The 23,284-nt window shown below is 52.1% G+C and overlaps 1 protein-coding gene across 2 annotated transcripts in view; it reads right to left on the bottom strand.

Moving 5' to 3' along the window:
* The window catches only part of exoc2 (exocyst complex component 2), a 37,099-nt gene extending 14,533 nt beyond the window's left edge, over positions 1-22,566 (bottom strand). For both annotated transcript variants that reach the window (XM_084692739.1, XM_084692738.1), the window contains exons 1-11: positions 22,489-22,566; positions 14,962-15,120; positions 12,974-13,150; positions 12,400-12,526; positions 10,528-10,641; positions 9,585-9,709; positions 3,288-3,368; positions 1,928-2,073; positions 1,614-1,695; positions 1,396-1,498; positions 371-489 (exon numbers count right to left, since the gene is read on the bottom strand). In XM_084692739.1, coding sequence (XP_084548865.1) covers positions 371-489; positions 1,396-1,498; positions 1,614-1,695; positions 1,928-2,073; positions 3,288-3,368; positions 9,585-9,709; positions 10,528-10,641; positions 12,400-12,526; positions 12,974-13,150; positions 14,962-15,079 — 1,192 coding nt within the window. In that variant the 5' untranslated portion in view covers positions 15,080-15,120; positions 22,489-22,566. The remainder of the gene's footprint in view (positions 1-370; positions 490-1,395; positions 1,499-1,613; positions 1,696-1,927; positions 2,074-3,287; positions 3,369-9,584; positions 9,710-10,527; positions 10,642-12,399; positions 12,527-12,973; positions 13,151-14,961; positions 15,121-22,488) is intronic.
* Between the last annotated feature and the right edge of the window lie 718 nt (positions 22,567-23,284).

Raw genomic sequence — 23,284 nt, forward strand, 5'->3', positions numbered from 1 at the left:
AACATGACGGGGCCCTGAAACCCAAATCCAGCGAGACACGGCTCCCACCCTTTCATCTCATTCATATGCTCGTGAAAAAATAAACACGAGGGCCTCTTAGGCAGAATGAGGGGAGTGAGAGGGAGAGGGAGGGAGGGAGAGAGAGAGAGAGAGGAGAGGGAGAGACAGTGAGGGAGAGAGGGAGAGTGAGAGGGAGAGAGGCACACACACATAATGCAGGCATTGAGAACCCGTCCCCACGCCGCCGTTTACTTCGCTTCTGAGCGAAACGCACGTTTTTTTTTGCAGGGAGCGTTTCCCGCGTGCGCGCGCGACCGTGTTCGACCGCGTGCCCCCGGTAAAGGTCACGCGACCGCGGCGTCTCGCTCACCTCGCTTCTCGTTGGTGAACTCGTCTTTGCAGTTCTGCATCAGCTGCAGGATCCACTTGTGCTGGGCCCAGATACACTGCCAGGCAGGGTCCCCAGACGCATGCAGGTCTGACAGGTACCTGAAACACACACACACACATTAACATGAAAGAACAACAGAAGTGTTCCAGAACCCTTTGTCCTCACTGGACACCCTCCCTCCCTCCCCGAAACCCTAACCCTCCCTCAATCCCTCCACCTCACCCTAAACCTCTCACCACCTCACCCTTCTCCGACCGTCCCCCCTTTGCTACATTCCCTCGGCGTCACTCAGCGACTCTGTGGGGTGGGACCGAGTCAGTCCTGGAGAGCTGTGGCTTGGCTCGCACGCACGCGGCCGCGCACCCAGACACGCTTTCCTGATTAGAGGGCATCTTCCCTCCGCCTTCCTCTCCCCCCGGCTCGCTCGGAGCGCGGACGGGGGGGGGGGGGGGGCGAAGGAGGGAGCGAGCGTGGGTGAGTGAGTGGAAAGCGGGGGAGGAGGGGGGAGGGGGGGGTGAGCGATGGGTCCTGCGGTCGAGGGGGGGCTGCTGCTCCTCTCCGCTTCCGACCGGAGCAACAAAAACCGGGAGAGGGAGACCACAAGTATGGCGGCCCGACGATGTGGGACGACTGGGGGGGGTGGGGGTGCGGGGGGTTGGGAGGAGCGCAGAGGAAGGAGCAGAGACGGACCTTTACGAGAAACAGGGGCCTGACGGGACGAGGGGAGGGAGGGGGGGGAGGTGGGGGGAGGGACTGGAGGGAAGCGAGGTGGAAGTGAGAGAGCGCGTCGGGGGGGGGGAGAAAAGAGGAAGGACAAGAGAGACGGCGTGTCCCAGGTGAGAGGGGAAGTCTGAGAGTGACCGACACCGGAGGAGAACAACAAGAATCAGAGTGCACTCATATGGTGGACGCTTGGTACCGGGGAAGGGATTTGAACCGGCAACCTCTTGATTCGCAGGGAAAAGCTCACCCAACCACTGGAGCCCCCGGGCCCTTCCACACACCTGATGTATCTCTTCTGGTCGTGCAACGTCGACGGAGTCTCCAGCAGCTTCTCCAGGAGCAGACTCCTGAGGGCCCCTATCCTCGTCTCCACCTCCGCGTACACTGCGCACACACACACACACACACACGGGGGAGAGGGGGGGAGAGTCAGTCCTGTCTGCCGCGCCGCGGAACGCGCTCCGCTCGCCTGGACCGTCGCTCGATTTGCCTTTCGCACCTTTCTTAAAGACCGGGACTTCGGTGTTCCCAAACAGGGACTTGGCCTTCTCGTAGTCGTTGATCACCACGTCGTAGTCCCCCTTCAGGGAGAGAACAGGGAGAACGCGTAGGGGGGGGGGTCAGACGGCGTAGCAGTGGGGGACTGCATGAGGACACTGTATGGCGTGTATGGGTAATGGTCGGTGCGCCTTGCTGTGGAAGGATCTTTGCCTCTCTGGCACCCCCCACTGGATGTTGTGGCGAATGTCGACCGGTGGATTGGGGTGTGTGTGTTGCGCGGTGTGCACGTGAGTACGGGGGTGAGGACGGCACCTTCTGGATGTTGCGCTCGATGTTGAGCGGCAGGTTGAAGAGGAACTTGAAGCGCTGCAGCACGTTGAGGGCGTTGCGCGTCGAGTCGGCCTTGTCCTTGCGCCCCAAGACCTCCTGGAAGAGGGTGTCGGCGGTGTCGCTCGCCCCTAGGGAGAGAAAGAACGAAAGAAAGGACGAAAGAAAGAACGGTGTGGCGGGGTTTGACCCCCCACATTGTGGCGTGTATCGCCGAGCGTGCCCCCCCCCCCCCCCCAACCGCCCGCCGGCCCCGCCCCGGACGGAGAGCCGCTCCGGAGAGAGCGACAGCTGTCTCTCCCTCTCGTTGTCTCTCGCCCGGGGCCCTTTTCGCACGCTACGCCCCGGCTCGGTGGGTGGCCTCCGCCGCGCCGGCGAACGGACGAAAGAGAGAGGAGAGAGAGAGTGAGAAAGAGAGAGAGAGTGAGAAAGAGAGAGAGAGAGAGAGAGAGGGAGAAGAAAAAACTTTGAGTGAGACAGATTCTTTTAATCAGAAAACAGTCCGCCCCCCCCACCACCCCCTGGCCCTGAGAGGAAAAATAGGGAGAGCGTGAACGGCGAAAATAGTTCAAATGTTTTGCTCCGCCGCTCTCTGCTGTGACTGACGAGTTGTCACGCGCTTTGAGATGGATGGGGGCGGCGGGGGGGGGAGGGTTGCAGTGCGTCTGGTGCGCTTAGTGGCTAAGGCTGGGGGAGTGGTGCTGCGGGTTTGACGGACAGATGGGCGAGGGTGGGGGGGGGGGGGGGGGGGGGGGGGGGCGCCGGCGCTGGCGGGCCAGGCCGCGGGCCCACATGTCTGGGGGCTAACGGCGGGATGAAAGGCGGCGTCCGGCCGGGGGCGGTTTATTTACCTTAGACCCCGGGGAGAGAGCCTGCTTATTGACCCTCCATTAGCGCAGTCACATCATCACGGAGGAGATGGGGTGGGGGGGAGGGAGGGAGGGAGGTGGAGGGAAGGGGACGTCCGAGGAAGCGTTTCAGGATCCCCTCTCTCTCTCCGACACAGAAGACTCGCCGTCTCTCGGAGGAGGAGGCCGAACACACACGGAGCTTGTGTGTGTGTGTGTGTGTGTGTGATGATCGGGGAAGGCAGTGGGTGGGTGGCGAGGGGACACCCAGGTTCCTGTCCTCACGGTCAGATGTGTGAGGTAGGCGGGGGCTTCCGGAAGAGACTTCCTGAACCCCTCTAGGACTTCCTGTGCAGGTAAAAGAAGGAGCGGTGGAGGGGGGTGGGGGCGGGAACTGAGTGGGCACTGGGTCTTCTCTGGACCAGGCCCTTGGATCCTTCCCTTCACCTGGGATCTGGAGGGCCTGTCAGGAGGGTGTGGGGAGGAGGGACTCTTACTGTTGAGGGTGTTCTCCAGGCGCTTGGTCATGGATCCCTCCACTCTCTCCGTCCCATCAGACTCCAGCCTCTGGTGGATCGCTGACGACAAAACGGAACCAGACACAAAGCAGAGCTTTTAGTCATTTGCCACGGAACCAAAGTCAGTTCAGTCCTTCACTAGATTAATACATTGCATTAAATTACAATTCCAAATTAAAACTTTTTTTTTTTATTCAAAATATGATTGTAGTCTTGGCAGTCTAATTCTCGTATTTCATATATATATATATACACACACACACATACATTTATACATATATGGTTTAATTGTAATTAGATTAGACATATAATTAACACAATTTCAGTATATTATAAAATCAAATCTGTAAAGCTAATTTGTATTTTTAAACAAATAAAATGTAAAATTACTATGATTGCATGAAAAGATAAATGTTCTTTTTCCCCTGATTACCCCAAATATAGAATAATAACGCAAACATTGGATACAAAGATAAAAAAAAGTTTGGGTCTTGAAATATGGTCAAACTCATGCACAGTGCCTGCAGTCGGTGCAGTCGGTGAGTAAGGTGTCGGTGACACGCATAGATTTGTGGAATTATAGATAGATAGTGCAGTGCCCGTGATGCAACTGACGAAGTCAGTTCTTCGCAGTGGCTTTGGTAACCATATTTCTCAGATCACAATAGAAATGTTCAAAAGTACTTCCTCCACATCATCTACTCACTTATGCACATCATAAAAGAAATGTTTTGGGACCCAATTGCCAGTGCTCTGGTACGTTCATGCAAATGATTAAGTAGCCTGCAATTGTCTGATGTCAATTGCTTATGTCATGTTGATAAAAATGTATTGGTTCTCTTATTGTAGGCCATACAGCGCTGCATCTACAGTTCTGCCTCACTGTATTTTGTGCTCAGCAGAGCTGTAAAATACTCTTGTATTTTTGGTATCACATTGACATAAGTAAGACACCCATAACCGACCGAGGAGGCTAAATTTGTTAGAGCAGCGGTCCCCAACCTTTTTTGCGCCACGGACCGGTTTAATGTTGCAATATTTTCACGGACCGGCCTTTAAGGCGTGGCGCATAAATACATAAAATAAAATGATACGACCGGCATACAAACGGTGGCATTTTCTAAATACAATAATAAACGTGAATCCACTGTGTACTCTTATGCAACTTTATTAGCAGCGGCCTCGTAACATCGTGCCAACAACATAACATGAATCCTCTCTGCCCTTATTATGTCCATGTCTCTGCGGCTCTGCCCCGCTCTGCCCCAAACACTCTCTGGTCGCTATGGTAACATTTAAACATGCCTTCAAAATAAGACGCAACACAAAAACAAATATTTAAGGTGCATGAAAAATACATTTATTTTTATTTTTTATAAAACTGAAATAATGTCATGATTTATTCTTTCTCTGCGGACCGGTACCAAATGACCCACGGACCGGTACCAGTCCGCGGCCCGGGGGTTGGGGACCGCTGTGTTAGAGCATTGTGCCTGACTTATGTCAGAGGAGGCTGAAGCGGTAGGAAAGAGACACACAAAATGCTAAAATGACTGCAGAATGACAACTTTGCACAGTGCCCAGTCCTGGAGATAATCCTTCCACAAAAGTCCCCCTATGAAACATATACATATACAGACACACACACCGACACAAACACATACACACAAACACACAGAGATTCCTTGCATTATCGTAAAGATGTATTCATTTTCAAACAATTGGACAGTGCAAGTAGCGTTCACTGGACACTGGAAAAAAGCCAACCTAGAGATGGGTGGGGGTGGGGGGTTATTTGAGGGTCTTTCCGTGTTCTAAAATAACACTCCACGAATGCCTCGGAAAGCTCGATTCAACATGCGTAATTCCCAGATTCCGGAACATTTTCAATTTCAGGAACCCAAGGTAAAATAACAAACAGGCACTGCCCCAGTGGTAGATGGGAGATAACCTCCCTGGCCCTCGGCCCGCAGACGCTTCGGTCTGACCACGCCCCCTCCCCCCCCCCCCCCCTCCCCTACAACCATTCCCACACAGCTTCTTGGTCTGACCCCCCCTGTCGCCACGGTTGCCGCGCCACGCCACTAGTAGTCCCGCCCGGGTCGCTACGGTGACCCTTTCCAGGCAGAACTCTCCGATGCCCGGTTACGGAACCCTGGTCCGGTCACCTGAGATCGTGAACATCCACATGTTTTATCAGCTTGAGGAATAATATTTAGCGGCGGGAAAACAGGGGACACTGGGTTTTCAGTGAAACCAAGAAGGAGACAGAGGAGTCTGTCCCACCAGTCTGACAGACATAAGGGAAGTCGGGCTAAGAACCACATAGACGGTAGCCTGAGAAAGAGACAGAGCAGAGAAAAAGATATGCAGAGAATGAGTGAGAGACTGTTTGTACAAAATAAAAAAAGGGGGGGGGGAAGAAAAAGAAGAGGAGATCGAGAGAGAGAGAGAGAGAGAGAGAGAGAGAGAGAGAGAGAGAGAGAGAGAGAGAGAGAGAGAGAAAGAGAGAGAGAGAGCGGCGACTGCCCATATGAACAAATAAATCTTGTGCTGTAGTGAGGCTCTATGGTGCTGAGAGGGGCAGGGTGTGTTTATTGACAGAGCAGAGAGGGAGAGAGAGGTAGAGAGAGAGAGAGAGAGAGAGAGAGAGAGAGGGAGAGAGAGGGAAAGAGAGAGAGAGAGGGAGAGAGAGAGAGGGAGAGAGAGAGAGAGGGAGGGAGGGAGCACTAATCACATGCTTTGCCAGTGAGCTTAATCTAGGCCTGACAGACAGACAGACAGACAGACATGCAGAAATACCTGCAGACAGACATGCAGACAGACATGCAGACAGACACACATGCAGACAGACATGCAGAAATACCTGCAGACAGACATGCAGACAGACATGCAGACAGATATAGAAAGCGTCAGACAGACCGACAGAGATAAAACAAAGTGTGTGTGTGTACGTGGGGGGACGACACGTCTTCTCTTTCCTTTCTCTCTGCCCGTTCCCCCAGTGAAAACTGTGCGGATGAACTGAGAGAAAGGAGGGATCGGGGGGGGGGGGGGGGGGGGTGAGAGAACGAGGAAGGAGAGCTCTGTCGGGACGTCTGACAGACGCCAGACCGAGCGCTGAGACGACCGGACCCTGAAAACCTGCTACCGAAATCGGACGGAGCCGCGAAGCCTGACGATATCAGCCGTCCTGATGTACGGCAGCATACAACCACCTAAACAGACAGCGTGTGTTCCGCGGGGGGCCCCGAACCAGGGCCTTGACCACGGTGGTCTGATTTGGGACTCGTATCTTCAGGATGACAGGAGACTGTCTGCGCGTGCACGTAGGAGCAAACATGCCCCTTCACACACACACACACACACACACACAAGCCAGGTCTGCTTCTTGTCACCCTAGAATCCCCCTTTGGCCCTGTGTCCTCCTGTGCCGGTCACAGACGCTGGCGGCGACGTGACGCCTAACCTAAACAGCCTGTCAGGCTGCGAGTAACACACACACACACATAGACACACACACATAGACACACACAGTCCAGGACGCGAGGAAGAGACTCTCGCTTCACTTCCGAGAACAGCTGGAACACCGGGAGTAAGAATTAAAAATATGCCGTCCCTGGATTCTAAAGTTGGAGATGTTTTGACTCCTGTTGGGTCTCGGGGGTGAGGGGAATGAGCCCTGGGAATCTGGTGAGGTTCTTTTTTTTGACATATTTTTTTGGACCACGGTAGCCCCATGCCGTTTCCTGTGTCGCAGGGAGACTTCCTTTTCACACAATGAAAAACCTCAAGTTTCAACATTTTGCATGCAACAATACCTGACTCTGACAGTCAGCAAGTCAGGCAGCCAGTCAGTCAGTCAGCCAACCAGCCACCCACCCACCCAGCCAGCCAGCCAGCCAGCCAGCCAGCCAGTCACGGCTCAAAAAAGCCATGCAAGCATGTTTCAATTTGTCACTAGCCGCCCCTAACAAAACAACCCCTGCTATGACCCCCTTCGTCCCTTTCACCAGCTTGCTCCAGGGGTCACACGGAAAGTTTACAGGACTCCATGTTTCCTGTTGAACCCCCCCACCCCCCCCAAACCCCCTTCCCCCAGCAGCCTCACGGGCTAACCGACCCCAGACGGACTACGCCGCGCCCCCTCTACCCCCCACCGCCCCCCCTCATCCAGGGAGTTTGACCCCGTGGCCTCACGTGACCCCCGGGGTAGAACTGTACGTTCTCTCACTCTGGTCACTCTTCGGGGGTCGGGTTCTCGATTTCAGCCCAGAACGGGAGGCCTGTTGGTGGGATCCCTGAGGGGTCTCGAACTGCCTCTAAACCACGCCGTGGATATGAGGTATATTATCGCGCGGCTGTGGAGGTCCTGAACTGGACGAGCCTCTGTTTCTGTCGGCGGAGCTGTGAAGGGGACGAGGGACACAGGGAGAGAGTGACAGGGAGAGGGAGAGAGAGAGAGAGAGAGGGAGAGAGTGAGTGAGTGAGTGAGTGAGTGAGAGAGAGAGAGAGAGAGAGAGAGAGATAAAGAGGGAGAGAGAGAGAGAGAGAGAGAGAGAGAGAAAGAGACAGAGAGAGAGAGAGAGAGAGAGACAGAGAGAAAGAGAGAGAGAGAGAGAGAGGGAGAGAGGAGAAAATCCCATCTGTGCGTCCACATGACATGGTCTAAGGCCCGCCATTCACTTGACACCCATTTCACTGAACTCGTTTCATTTTCCAGGTTTGGCCGTTTGGCCAAGACATTCCTCGCTTGTTTCCACGCGGCGGTGCGCTCCCTCGACGTCGTCGCTACAACACCAGACATTTTCAAACGAGCCATCTGTGCGAGTCTCGCATGCAGGCTGGCCCGAAAATAAACACAGGAGACCAGAAAATAAAGACGTTGAATGGTGATGGAGTGAACTGGAAGCACCACAGGCCCGACTGCGCTCAGAGGCAATTAACGACACCCGACTTCAGACCCATCCTGACACACACACACACACACACTTGCGCACAGGCACACCGACACACGTTGCTATGGACTTCGCGTGTGGATGACACCTTCCGTGTGTGGATAATTGGCAGTGACTCACTCAGGACGACCTGCCAAACTCCGAGAGACAAATAAATAATTCGCAGGTTTGGGAGGGGGGGGAAAGAGGGAGGGAAATAGAGAGAGGGAGAGAGAAATAAAGAGAGAGACAGACAGAGAGAGACAGAGAAAGAGAGAGAGAGAGACGGAGCTACAGAGACAGAAAGAGTGAGAGTGAGACAGAGCGGTAGAGATCCGGACGGATCCGGGTCAGTCAGGTTTTAACGCAGCGAAAAACTGGAAAACGCGACGCCCTCGAGGCCCTCTGCCTGGTCAAAAGGGGGGGCGGCCGTCGCGCCGCGTACGACACGTCGCACTGTGCGCCGAGCAGTAACGGCCAGCCTCGCGTCACAGCCCCCCCCCCCTCCCCCCCCCCGGGGCCGCTCTTCAGGTGACGGCGGGTCACCGAGTTCACGTCCGGCGGCTTTGACTTCCTGATTCTGAGCGGACGGTGACAACCGCTCCCCCACCTCCCCCAGCCCAGGCCCGGTTCACAGGCGCTGGGCGCGTAGTGGGGCACGCTCGGGCCCCAGACGTGAGAACAGCTCCGTATTGTCTCCCCCCCCCCCCCCCCCCTCGGCGGTACACGGCCCGTTATCGCTTCACATCGGCCCAATGAGCCTGGGCCACATTGTGTCGGGCCGCCTCGTTTATTTAGTCGTGACGGCCAACAATGATAACATCACATCGAAACCCCCTCCCCCCCCCCCCCCCCCGCTCAGGCACAAACACACGGAAAGCAATAATAATAATGACATTGCCCCCCCCCCCTTTCCCAAAAAAAGGCGTCTGTATAAATAGTTGAGGGAAGTCAGTATGGCTATGAGGGGAACAGAGTAAACAGACAAAAAAACAGAAACGAACGAATGACGGCGCGAAAACAATTGATTCGTGCTACCTGGCAGAGGGACAGGAGTCGGGGCCGCGTCCGACTTCGCGGATCTTGGAGAGGCCTCGCGCGCGCGTGTCTGTGTTTTGTTTGTTCTCGCGCCCGAGGGCTGTGCCTGTGTTCAGGGTTCTGTCAAAAGCGTATGCGCGTGTGTCAGACGTGGACCTCGTGGACCTCCCACTCCGTCGCGAGGTCCGCCGGCCGATGTTCGCCGCTCGACTTGCCGAACGAACCCAAAAACCCTCCTTTACACAGACCTGTTTGCGTGTCGGGGGACTACAACGGTCATGGGACTACAACTCCCACTCACCTGCCAGGGCGTCCTGGGCCTCAAAGAAGGTGCTGAGGCCGCTCTTTACGTAGGGAAGACTGCCCTCGTTCTTCTTGGTGGCCTGCTTCTTTAGGTTACTGGCTGCCACACGCAACTGATCAAAACTGGGAGAGGGGGAGAGGGTTGAGGGGAGAGAGAAAGATAGAGAGAGATATATATATATAGAGAGAGAGATTGAGGGAGAGAGCGATAGAGAGAGAGAGATAGAGGGAGAGAGATAGAGGAAGAGAGATATAGAGGGAGAGAGATAGATAGAGAGATAAAGGGAGTGAGATAGATAGATAGAGAGAGATATAGAGGGAGAGAGAGAGATCGAGAGAGATATAGAGGGAGAGAGTGAGATAAAGGGAGAGAGTTAGATAGAGATATAGAGGGAGAGAGAGGGAGAGAGGATGAGGACAAGGCCAACACATACATCTTAGTTTGACATGGGCTTCACCTAGAGTGGGTCTACTTTCACTTTGTCACAGTGGCCAGGTGTGTGTGTGTGTGTGTGTGTGTGAGACTCTCTCTCTTCTAGGTGCATATTTCTAGGTTTCGTGAGGAGGAAACACAAACATGCACAACCCAAGACATAGTCGTCTGCTTGCCGGGCCGAGTCCAAATGGACTGGGTCCCACAGAGGCTACCCAGTAAGGACAGGAAGCCAGGAGCGTCCAAAATAGCCTGGCTGTCACCGTCCCGATACAGGACTCACATGATACCGCACACACACACACACACACACGCCCGTGCGTCAAACGATGGCCTTAAACTGAATCCAAACATCCAACGTTTTGACATCTCAAAAGAGGCCAGCGCCACTCGGTCGGTTCCATGTCCCGGGGTTAGGTCGTTTCCTACACGAGACGGGCTCTTTGGTTCGCTCGCTTGATTGGCTGCTCGTCCGAGGGGGGAGGGGGGGAGGAGGGAGGGGGCTGACCTGGTTCCGGAGTGGTTCTCTATGAGGTACCAGGTGGCCGAGAAGTTCTCGCTGGTGAAGTCTCCGCTCACGGCCGGGAACATGCCTTCCAGATCCTTCTGGGAGACCTTGCCCCTGGGAGAGTGCACAAACACAGTTAGAACGCACGCAACCAAACTCACATGACATTGCGTGACTGACGATCTGATGTATTGGCGGAGCACAATGAGGTGAAAGGTGAGTTTGGTGTTGCTAAACGCTCCTCCAGCAGGGGTCACTGTGTGGCCAGGCGGGTACCCAGGGAGGGAGGCCCCGGCGTGGGAAGAGCAGAGAGGGACGCCTGGATACCCCTGGAGGATCCAGCGCTCATTAGAGGGGGTTTGATCTGTGCTAATGACCCGAGGGCTACAAAAACCTACCACCCTCCCTCCCACACACACACACACACACACACACACAACCACCCACCGTGTACACCGACACAGAGCCCATGGGGCAAATCATACACACAGATAAAACTAAATCCCACCACATATCTGTAAAGATTGGCTGCCATGGGAAAGGAAAGAGAGAGAGCGAGAGAGCGAGAGAGAGAGAGAGAGAGAGAGAGAGAGAGAGAGAGAGAGAGAGGGGGTCAGGGTGCAAACGTTGTCATCGCCCAAGGTTAATGACAAATTAACCTTCTCCCTGACGTATCCCGATCCGTTCGACCGCTCCCAGGCTAAACAAACGGGGGGGGGGAGGGGAGGGGGGGAGTCGAGGAGAACGTGAGCTAGAAGCGGCACCTCTCTCGCCCCCCGCGCGTTCCTCATCGCGCTCTCGGAACGCGCCGGCTCTTCTCCATAACTGGCACGGCATCAGAGGTTGCGCTCCACATGCTGCGGAGAGAGAAAGCGCTCCACGGGCAGGAAGCTCAGGAGCTCCGAGAACCCCCCCACCCCCCACCCCCCCCCCGGATCGTTCTATTCAAGCCACGGCAACCGGAGCCGGATAATCACCCGAGCGCAGAGGCGCCGAAAGCTCGGGGATCGAAAAGGGCCGGCGAGCAGGTTGATGACGACGCCGTGACCCCCCACCACCCCCCACCGGGGCTGAATAAGCAGCTGATGACATCACCAGACAAGAGCCCCCCCCTTAGTTGGAACCCTCTCAAATCCTGTCTGTGTGAGATTGAGATATATGTATGTGTATATGTATATATATATATATATATATATAAATATATGTGTATATATGTATGTTTATTTATTTACTAGTATTGATATTGACGGGGAAGGAAAAATAGTCAAAAGGAATAAATGATTTAGACAAAAGGGTCCTCTTGACAGTTTAATAACAGCGTGAAGGTCCAGAAACTGACCCTGGGGCTACGAGGGACGGCACCCCACTAAGGGGGTCTCCGCTCTGGCCGCGAGTGGTCACTTGCCCCCCCCCCCTCCCCGGCCTCCCTAAACCAAACAAACACCGGCAGGCCCTAAACACAGACATGCCAGGGCTAAACTATACAAGCTATACATTACATGCTCTGCTTACACTCGCGGGCCAAACGTAGGCGCTGGCGTCGAGCAGCTGTGGACAAACGTGTGTGTGTGTGTGTGTGTGTGGGGAGGATGCGTACTTTCTACTCCGAGCACCTCTCTATCCCGTCTCTGTCTCCCCTTTGTGCGCGGGGGCTGTTCCGCCAACCCTTTGTGAGTTGGCCGTGTTGCGTTGGGTACGCTTTCGCTCGGCGCCGCGCCGGCACGCCGGCTTCAAACGCGCGGAAAGCTTGCGGATGTAAACCATGACTCGACACGGGGGGGGAGCGCTTGTGTTTACACGGCCGCCCGTGTCGAGTGACTCAGTATCTTTGTGTGTGTGCGTACGTAAGAGAGAGAGAGAGCACGTTCCTACTTGTCTACGTCGATCCCCAGGGGGTTGCTGGGTCGCAGGGAGAGCGGGGAGATGCCTTTGTTGCGGTCGGTTCTCATGTCGTAGTAGTTCATCTCGTCCACCCACACGGCGGACTGGTCCAGGATACCTACGGCACAGGCCGGGACACACACACGTCACCCAAGTCCAACGCAATCTGTGTATACACACACACACACACGCACACACACTACCAGACAGGGTACAGCTGGCAGACAGGAAACTGTAGGAACAGTTTATAGAGTGACCAGCTCCTTATACTCCTGACAAAGAAAAGGAGCAGCAATCTATAGCGCAACTCGGCATGGCTAAGGAGCCGTTGCCAAGCGGTCATACGCCAAATGATGACACAGTGATCGCTTGAACGTAGACGTAGTCCCAGACGTAATGGCGCGGATCTCGAAATGAGATGTGACGGAAACACGCGCCGCTCCTTGGCACTGGCCCGCTGCCACGGCAGAACCTTTGATTCCGCCGTCGGCTCCGTCGACCGTGAGCCCTTTGGGCGGCGTCCGCGTCGGACCGCAGCTAAAGAGGGCCGGCGGGAGACTCTCACCGATCTTCTCCGCCTTGAGGAGCTTGAAGGAGACTGTGGAGGTGCCGTCGCCGCCGGCCTTGGTGGTGACGATGATCTCCCCCTTGTCGTCCTTGGCGGGGCCCACGCGGCACACGATCTTGCTGGGCGACATCCACTCGGCCGTCAGCAGGCAGTTGTGACCGCAGATCGACAGGCCTGAGAGAGAGGGGGGGGGGGGGGGGAAGAGAGAGAGAAATGAACTCAAAAGACACACACGCACGCGCTTCAGATATCAAAGTAGCCGCGTCGATAAGAGAGAGAGGGGGACGTGCGCGAGGGGCAAACGAGAGCCGGCATTCCGTTCGAACGCGTCGAGTCGGCCGTCGAGTCGGCCCTGTCGAGCCGTGGGCTGGGGGGGGGGGGGGGGGGGTGAGAGTTCACGTGCTCTCGTGTGCGGCCCTAACCCGTACTGCTCCACCTCACAAAGCTCCCAGCCTGTTCTCAGTGCGGTCACTTCACAGCGACGCGGACCCGGATCCATCCTGTCGCCTGTATCGACCACAGGATTCAAGGCACTGAGCAAGGCTCCTAAAGCGAGCCGAGGAGGAGAATACCGACAGAGAGAGCGCGCGAGTCATCCAACGTCACGCAAAAGCCTTCGAAAGACAGTCGACAAATAAGTGTACGAACCGTGAATAACGCGGCTATTAGAGCTCATTTCCTGCCTCGGTTCTGTGCGACTCCACTCAGTTTGAAAACGTAAATACGCAATCACACACATTTGTGCATATCTAATGGGCTAATACACGACCCTGGGGAGTTGATGGTCGGAGAGAGGTCGTAGGTGCGCGAGGCCGAGTTCTTGGCTTCTCTCCCTGTGGCCTCGGCAAGGCTCTGTCAAGTACATATGCGTACAACAGTTTTTCGTCGTTGTATTTTTGAACGTGGGTGGTTTGGAAGGACAGTTATTTGGTGAGAATAAAGTTGTAACCTGTGCCATTTTCTTCACGTTCCTTTTTTGAAATGATGATCATTATTTCATGTACTTTCGATGAAATAGAATTAATTATGACTACTGTTATAAACAATATAAAAATGTATTATCATTACCATCATCAATAACTAAACTAATACCATGCCTGATTATAATTACAGTAAACAGTTATAGGTTTACGTAAGCGATAGATTTATTTAATCTAGTGATATATTTACTCAAATACAAAGTGATGCATTTAATGGATTCATGATAATACTATCTATGTTTTTGTAATATCCCAAAGAGTCCATTTGTTCAAAACATTGAATCTTTTTTGGACCACTGCAATCATTATATTGACAAAACAAAGTATGCAACGTTTTTATACAAAATATGCATACAGTTATATCAAATCCAGTTTAAATAATCCAAATAAACATAAATTAAATAAAATATTCCATCAGAATCTTTATTTCCATTTCAAATGTTAAGTATGTGTTTGAATAAAATTGCTTACATTTGTCCAAAAAGTGCAAAAACACATTTTTGTTTGATAACATATCAGTCAGCATATAGGCCTCTTTCATTCAATAGGTTTCTATCGGGAAAGATTACAACTGAAAAAATAAACCAACGTGAGCGTTTGGAAAATAAATATTCAAACAAACACACTTCTAGACTGTCATCTGGAATGGAAACATTAAAATGTAACTTTCCTGATACTTCCATGTTTACATTAGAAATCCTCACGAATAAACAGAAACCCACTGATTTATTTAAAATCATTTATGCAACAAAAAAAGTTTTGGTCCGAAATGTTAGCACTGAGAAAATGGATACAAGTAAATCAGTCTGACAATTACACACACACTAAATACTAAGTCCTCCTCTCAACAATGTCAAACGGATGAATTGATATGAACTATATTTGTGAGTGTGTGTGTGTGAGAGAGAGAGAGAGAGAGAGGGGGGGGGGGAGAGAGAGAGAGAGAGAGAGAGAGAGAGAGAGAGAGAGAGAGAGAGAGAGCGAGAGCGAGAGCGCGAATCATACCAATGAGGTCAGCAGGTCCGGTTCCCAGGTTCTCGCCGCGGATGGTCACCTTGGTCCAGGGCGTGCCCTCGTTGGGGGAGATGCCCGTGACCAGCGGTGGCTGCCTGGCGCGAGACATGGTGGACTGGGGCACGTAGGACCACGAGGAGGGATGGTAACCTGGATCACGAGCAAGAGACAGGAGGCGGGTTAATAACCATGCTCTTTAGCACAGGGTGCTCCATGGTGACTCCTGCACCGACCACTCCATTGTGAAGTAGGCCGAGCAGACGAGAACATTCCCTACCATCATTTAAAAACCGTCCCTTTTAGAAAAAGGTCCCTCTACAGCAGCTGAAGAATGATTGGCTGCTATTGCGAGAAGGAACACTTTCATCAATATATTTGGTTTCGTTTGGAGGTAGCTAGTCTAAAGAGGCCGAAAGTGATGGCCATCCATGATACCAGGAGAGAGGTCCCGGGCCCGAGACAGGGAGCAGAGTAGGGGAGGAATGTAAACTCTAGAGAGAAGGATAAATAAACCAGCTCTCCCCAATCATTCCACATAACCCCACACAATACCAGTGTGTGAGGGGCCGTACGGATATACCTTCAGATGTGTGCTGTACGTGGGCGTGTGTGCGAGCGTATATGTGTGTGTGTGTGTGTGTGTGTTTGTAGTACGTGTGGTGGGGGTTTCCATACCAACAAAGAAATTCAAACCAAAACCATCAAATTGATGGGTCCAGTCAGTTCAATCCAACACTAGTTTATTCCTGTTCGAGGGCTTCCAGGTTAAAGGTACATTTTCCACACAGATGTTTGCTAATAAATTGTTGCCAGGTTTGATTACGACAGATCTAGCTTCACTGGAACGGCCGATACAAAAAAAAGGGGCCTTCCGCCTTCTTCCACAAAAGCCAAAACACGTTCTTTGCAAGAAGAGCAGGAGTTCACACGGAAGGAACCGGCAAGATGGCAGCTAGGAGCAAAACACCAAGTCCACGTTGCTTTAGCAAGCTGCTGTCGTTGTCGTTCTTCGGGGTCACAGTGCACGTGCGAACGTACCGTGGGACAGCAATCGCTCCGACAGAATGTGGACATGAGAGGTGTCATTCTGCGGATTTATTTCGGAATTGACTACGACATTTAAAGACTGATTGAGAAGTCTTTGTTCTAGTGGTGCTTTTATTTTATTCTTTTATTTTATTATTGTCTTTTGGTCTCCCTCTCATTTGATGTTAGTTTTCGGTACTATATATAGTTTTTTTGTGACAACATTTAATTACATTACATTTATATCATACGTGATGTAAATTGCAAGTACATAAATAAAAAAATAAAAAATAAAAACATCGAAACACTGCGTCTCAAGCGGCACAGTGCACAAAGCACAACCAGTGGAGGAAGGTGAACTCGGGAACTCAAAACGGGAGAAAGGCAGTTCCACTTCGACGTGACCCTCCACCCCTACCCCCCACCCGCCTGGTCTCTCTCAACCCCCGCCGACCCGGAGGGAGACGGGGGTCCATAAATCAAGACGGGATGCGACTCATCCAGCCCTCCGCCATCCCCCGTGCTTGTCAGGGGGGAAACGAGAGGGAGGGAGGGCTAGCGGGCGGGCGGGCGATCGGACGCGGAGGAGATAAGACATGACCAGGCCTTAAACAAGCACCTTGTCGGTCATCCATCACCCCTGTATGTTAAGAGGCGGGTGCAAGGGCGGGGCGGAGGTGTAGGGCGTGGGTGAGATGGGGTCGTTCTCTCCTTCCGCGAGAATGCCTGCAGGAGCGTTTCGACCCCCATTTCTGGTACACGTGCATAAACGCGCGCGCGCACACACACACACACACACACGGACGCGCAGGCTGGGCAGAATGACAGCTCGGCGAGGTTGCGTGCGAGGGGCCCGGGGCTGGCGCTGTGTGGTCTGTGTGTATGTGTGGAAGGATCTGCGGAGGGGTCCGGGGCAGTGTGTGTGTGTGTGTGTGTGTGGTCTGGGTGTGTGGTCTCTGGCGCGGGCCTGGGGAGAGCCTGCTGACGGCTGGGATGAGAAAAGAGCCGCGGTGTTTACTTTACTCTGGGGGCCATGCATGAACACGGGAACACTGCCCAGACCCCTTCTCTATAAAACACACACGCAGCCACACACACACACACACCAACCCGGGGTGACTGTTTCACAAGCTTCATATCACACCAGCGAGCAAAAACCTGGTCCACGCTTGACAATCCAAAGCCAAGGTCTGAAATCCTCGTATTCACACCAAACCTACAAACCAGATAAGGCGATGAGGACAGACTTCCTCTCTTGTTATTAAAAAGAGATTAAGCGCTGGCCCAAACACGAGTGCACTAGCTTTGCCCCTAAGTCTGCTTTGCACCTGGATCCCCGACGCCTGGATACAGCCACGACTCGCGTAGCCTGTCTCCACTGCAGTACACGTTCCAAAACCTCAAGGGGGCATTAGAGGACCCCTGGAGGAGCGCAGGCCCAAAACGGCTGACGTCGGGGGGGGGGGGGGGGGGGGGGTGGGAAACGAGGTCGCGAGCTACGGCCCGTCGAACAATGCCGGCATCGCCTAGCAGTGAAAGACAATGAGAATGACACCCCCCCGCGCGTCTTCTGGTGGTTTGTTTCGATTCCCTTCAGACGTTACCCGTCTACTCGAGGCGTCTTCCGCGAGGCGTCTTCGGGGAGGCGTCTTCCGCGAGGCGTCTTCCGAGATGCGTCTTCCGCGAGGCGTCTTCAGGGAGGCGTCTTCCGCGAGGCGTCTTCCGCGAGGCGTCTTCCGAGATGCGTCTTCCGCGAGGCGGTAGAGCCGCTCTCCCTCCATTCCTCCCTCCATTCCTCCCCCTTTCTCGGTCTATTCCCTCCTTCTGCTCCCTTTCCGTCTCTCTCGGTGCTTACAGTATGTTCTAATTGAGCTGAAACTGCGGGTTTGTTTGACTTGGAGGCAGACTAATAAACACACCCGACTGCACCTCCTATAAGCGGTAGCAGCTCTGTCACCCTGCTGGACTTTGGTTAGCAGCAGGGCTAACCAGTATGGTTAGGACCAGGGCTAACCAGTACGGTTAGGACCAAGGCTAACCAGTATGGTTAGGACCAGGGCTAACCAGTATGGTTAGGACCAGGGCTAACCAGTATGGTTAGGACCAAGGCTAACCAGTAACTATGGTTAGGAGCAGGAATAAACAGTAACTATGGTTAGGAGCAGGAACAACTAATAACTATAGTTAGGAGCGAGAATAACTAGAGGCAAAGCACCCACTTTGGGCCTGCAGCCCTTCTCAGCCCTTCTCCCATACAGTAGATGTGTACATGTATTGCGCTCGAATGCACCGCAGCACGCTGCGTGTTTTCGATCGCTTGAGCCACCGCGATGACCCTGCCCATCTCTCTCTCTCCCCAGACGAGGAATGGACCCCCAAAAAACGACACAAACAAACGAAAGCGACGACCAACACACAAACGTGCGTAGACTCCCATTGTGGTTCCCACAGTCCCGCTGGGCGCGCCCTCCACCGCGCTCGCAGTCGAGCCGGGCCGAGCGGTCACCGAGGGGGTGATCACAAACCCGGTCTGTCTCTCTCTCGTCAATGAGCTGTTCATGCATCGGAGCCCTCCTCCTCGGGGAAAAAAGCCCACTCTGAAGTCTCTCTCTCTCTCTCTCTCTCTCTCTCTCCCTCTCTCTCCCTCTCTCTCCCTCTCTCTCTCCCTCTCTCTCCCTCTCTCTCCCTCTCTCTCCCTCTCTCTCCCTCTCTCTCCCTCTCTCTCTCTCTCTCCCTCTCTCTCCCTCTCTCTCCCTCTCTCTCTCTCTCTCTCTCCCACATGTGAGAGTGATTGGCAGGTGAATGAGTGAGTGTGTGCCTCTGTGTACCTGTGTGTGTGTGTGTGTGTGTTGGTGTGTCTAGGATGGTCTACGGGCGTTACAAAGGGACCCTTTCAGACCCTTTCGACTGTTCCAGCCCCCCCATCTCGCCATTGGCGCGAGCCCCCACTCCAAACCCCCCATCCAACCCACCCCAATACGGCACACTAACGCTCTACTCAGCCCCCGACATTACACAAACACCAGATTCTATCAAAGATCGCCCCCCTCTGAATGCACAGGGCTGGCCAAACATCCCCCCCCCCCCACCCCCAAAATGACTGGACTGAGTGATTGGACAGGGCAGCGTTTTAACAAACCCAAATCGCTCTCTCTCCTACACACAAAGCTCACATAGTTCCGTTATTATGTTCACCTTAAAGGGAGAGGAGTATACTGCAACATCAGATACAAAAGTCGAACAATATTCTCCCCATCTACTATTCCAGTATTTACTCTTATCATTCTCGCTGGGAAAAGACAGAAATGGAAGGTATCGGTCACTGATGATCTCCACCGTGAGTCAGCATTTCCTCAGTCGTCAGCCAATCCAAAGACAGGGCAGAAGTGGGTGACCAGTAAGGGTGGTGGGATGGAGGGAGAAGTGGTCCGCTATTGGCTGTCCATCGCCAAGACGTCTGCAGCACGGTTTGTTATCCCCTGGCAGTCTGTGCACAACATGCCTGTTTGTTTGTCTCAATCTGCATATAGAGTCTAACTTCGCCTTTGGCACCGACTTGTCCGTTTAGAACCCAAGGAAAATAAACTGAAATACGAAATCAGGGGGGGGGATGAATGCAGGCAGATGTGTAGAAGAGGGTTTAAGTTGTGGAGACAGGCAGATGAAGAATGAGAGGCTGAACCAAGACACGGTCCTCGATGTCACAAAAGCAGAAACCCTTCTACACACCCAACTAGGGATGTTCACGATTAATCGACGAACTGCCGTTAAGAATTCAACCAGTTAAAAATGTCGAAACCAATAAAGTTTGCCGTCTCCATTGTCAGTCAAGAAATGGCAGTTATGGCACCCTGGGGTTTCCGCTATATTCGTCATTAACTGAAGCTACTAGTAGCTAGCGATCTTCGGCTGTTCATTCAAATTGTTTGGGCTTTGTGAATCAATGTCTCTCACGTGCCTATGTTGTTTAAATACAACTTAAACTGAGAAAAGGCATGCATTTTGTATTTTGGTCGGTAACGATTAATCGATAATGAATGGTTAACGTGTTCAAATATCGGTTAAGGAAAATGCACAACTTGTGTAACCCTACACCCAATCATATCGGCACAACCGTGATAACTATCCCCACGGATTGAGAAATGGCCTCCGGATTCAAAACACAGGAGCCCTCTTGTCATAAGGCTGCCCCAATTCGCTACGAGGCATGCCCCGTGGACTACAAGCATGCCGGACACACAGTCCTGTGCCTCGCCCGACTACCTCCTCTCCTGGGGCCTGACTGGGTCACGGAGCCACGCTGTGAAAAGCAGAAGTCCCGTCGGCCTGTCAGCGGGGAAGGGGCACCCTGGGCTGGGAGGGCAGGTAGGAAGGGCAGACTGGCAGGCTGGAGACGACAGGGGAAACTCCAAAAACATAACCCCCGCCGTCCCGTCCCCCCGCCCCGCTCTCTGCAGAGTGGAATTGCTGAGAAAGTGCCACAAAAATAACCTCCTCCATTCCACCCACGCAAACAAGCAAGGCCACCCACATTTTCCAATTAGAGCCCCGCGAGGAGCAGGAAACCCCCCGGCAACCCCCCATCCCCCCCCCCCCCGTCCCTTCCACCCGCCCCACGGAGGGGCTCCGCTCAGCCAGGGGGAAGGGGTGGAGGTCGACGGTGGGAGGCGGGGCCCGTCGGCTCCTGTAAGCTCAGTAGGCCTGGCCCGCTGTCTGCGGCCCCCGTCACTGCCCTCTCACCCCCACACGGGCTCAGTGGCAGCTTTGCACTCATTTCCTGTGACGTGCAACCTGTCCATCACCCCCCTAGGCACGGCTGGTGTTCGTTTCAGCCTTTTTGTCGACTGATCGTGTATCCGTAGGTGCGATAACAGGGAGAGGGCTTTGGCGTTGTAATGCGTGTGATACCTTAAGCTGTACAGCATGGGAGGGGGGGGGGGGGGGAGTGCCGTGCAATCTCTCCCTGCTCCAGCTGAAATAGCACTTTGTAGCCCTCGCTCTCTCTCTCTTTCTCTCTCTCTCACAGACACACCACACACACACACACACAAAACTAAGAAGAGGGCTGCACCCGAAAAGGCTCCTAACCCTGAGGGTAACAAAATAAAGGGTTTCTTTGACGTAAAACAAGCACTTTACAAACACCACTAAAACCATGTCCTGACATTAGGGATACCTAAACAGTAGACTGGTTGTTGCTATAGGCTACAATTTGACTCCAGTAGTTGATGGATGATATACTTATAGTTGGAGTAGACTTTAAAGCACTAAAGCAAATGTCAGTCACAGCACTTAAGCCAATAAGAGCTAGTGGCAGGGCAGTACTGGTCAGGGCAGTGTGTCAGAGCAATCCAATCACATCAGCCCTTATCTGATGGGGCGTAATCATGCAATGACTGGCCATAATTAAAGACAAACAGCCAGTTACAGTGAACACTGTACAAAATACATTTATATCCCACCCTCGAGTGCAAGCAAATATTTTCATAATGATAATTTCCCATTCATCAAATTATTCTGTTTCTGTTTTCTTCATGGAAAACCCCCCCAAACAAAAACACAAAAAACATGGTAGACATATGTTCTGTTAAAGAGTACTAACAACACAAAAACACACCGGAACAAGTTAACGCTAAGAAAAAACTGATAGAGGTGAATGTATCTGTATATCTGTATTATTCTCTAAATGAGCTGTGATGGTGTTGCATATTAGTGATATAGGATGAATTTGGGTAATCTGGGACATTGGGTAATGTGGGACACCTAAACTCCAGTGTTTTCTTCCCTGCTATGACATGGTCTAGTCCACAGAACTTTGACTCGAGGTTTAGCATGGATGTTATGTGACTGAAATCACAAAACGTGATTGGTTTAGTGTCACAGGAAGGGTTTAGGGCACAAATTAATCAGGAAGCTCCGATGAGAAAATGCATGCAAAAATGTCCCAGATAACCATGGGGAATAACGGAATTACGCAGAGCGTTCATTACTGCTAATATTCTTTGGTAGACATCTGCTGGTTTCCTTTAATTGCCCCCATATCATGACATCCCTCATATCAGGCAAAACATTTTTATTTTGGCTTAAATTTTAATTACAGCACTACTACCTTTCATTCTGCTCTATGCGCGCTGCTTAGCCAGAAACGTTAGCAATCAAGGTAACAATATCTTACTACCGTAAACTTGCAACAATTATACAGATGTATTGTTCTCTTTTCGCAACAACGATTTTGCTTTGCAAGATGTAAACAAGTTTAACAGGTAACAAGGAAAATATTGCTGTTTGTTGACCTTTCCGCTAACGCAGCACTGGCTAGTTTTAAGCTTGGGAGGCAGATGGGAAATGTAAACAGTGCTTAGTAGGCTCGGTCGGAGCTTCTTGCAAATTGGTCAACAGGACGGAACAGCGAAAGCGTTTACGCCAGGGTTCTCGCTTTCCTGTTATTGGAATAAGTCTTTACATGTAGTCGAAAGATAAAGGAAAACTTACAGTTTCAGGAGGAGAAATTCCAGAATTGTGTTCGGATAACCTTTGCAGGGGACAGCTTCCGGGTTTCGTTTTCCTGTTACGCCCAGATTGATGATGTCATGCTTTCACTGAGAGCTAGTGTACAGTACAATGCTTGAGCATGCAGCATCAGATTGTCCTTATATTAGGCTACATATTTACCCCTTAGGTAAGAAACCTAAGACAGTTTTTTCAAACATTTTGAATCAGTTGTGTAGACACATTTCAAATAAGTTTCATATAAGCATTTGGAAAATTCAGTTACTCTTTGCATTTTCATCATTTGCCACTAGTTTTTTGGATGAGTATTTCTACCATTTGCTCTGCCATTTGCCAGAAAAGGATACAATGATCAATGGTAAAATCTATATAACCAGATAGTAAGTGAAAAATGTATGCTTTATTGGTACTGCTAATATTGAGAATTTTGACTAAATACGATTATTTTTCCAATGTAATCCCTTTACTAGCATGCCGGTGTCTCCTTCCAGACGCCATTGTTTCAATTAGGTCATTGTCGACTCAAAACAAAGAGTACAAGCCAGACCTTGGGATGGCAACCTTTTTTTTCCAAGGAAATGATGTTTGTGATATAAAACTCAAACATCCCATTGTGCTGATTTTTTCACACAGACCTGCCCAGTAACCTACATCACAGCAAACATCCTACCATTATATAAGACTTCCAGAGAGCACGTTAACATGGACACATGTTCCGGACAGTTTTTCTACAGGAGATGCTGGCTGTTTGCTTCCATTCATCGTATGGTTATGGATG

Source organism: Hypomesus nipponensis, chromosome 26, assembly GCF_054491055.1.
Source record: "Hypomesus nipponensis isolate SF chromosome 26, ASM5449105v1, whole genome shotgun sequence".
In the NCBI taxonomy this organism is placed as follows: Eukaryota; Metazoa; Chordata; class Actinopteri; order Osmeriformes; family Osmeridae; genus Hypomesus; species Hypomesus nipponensis.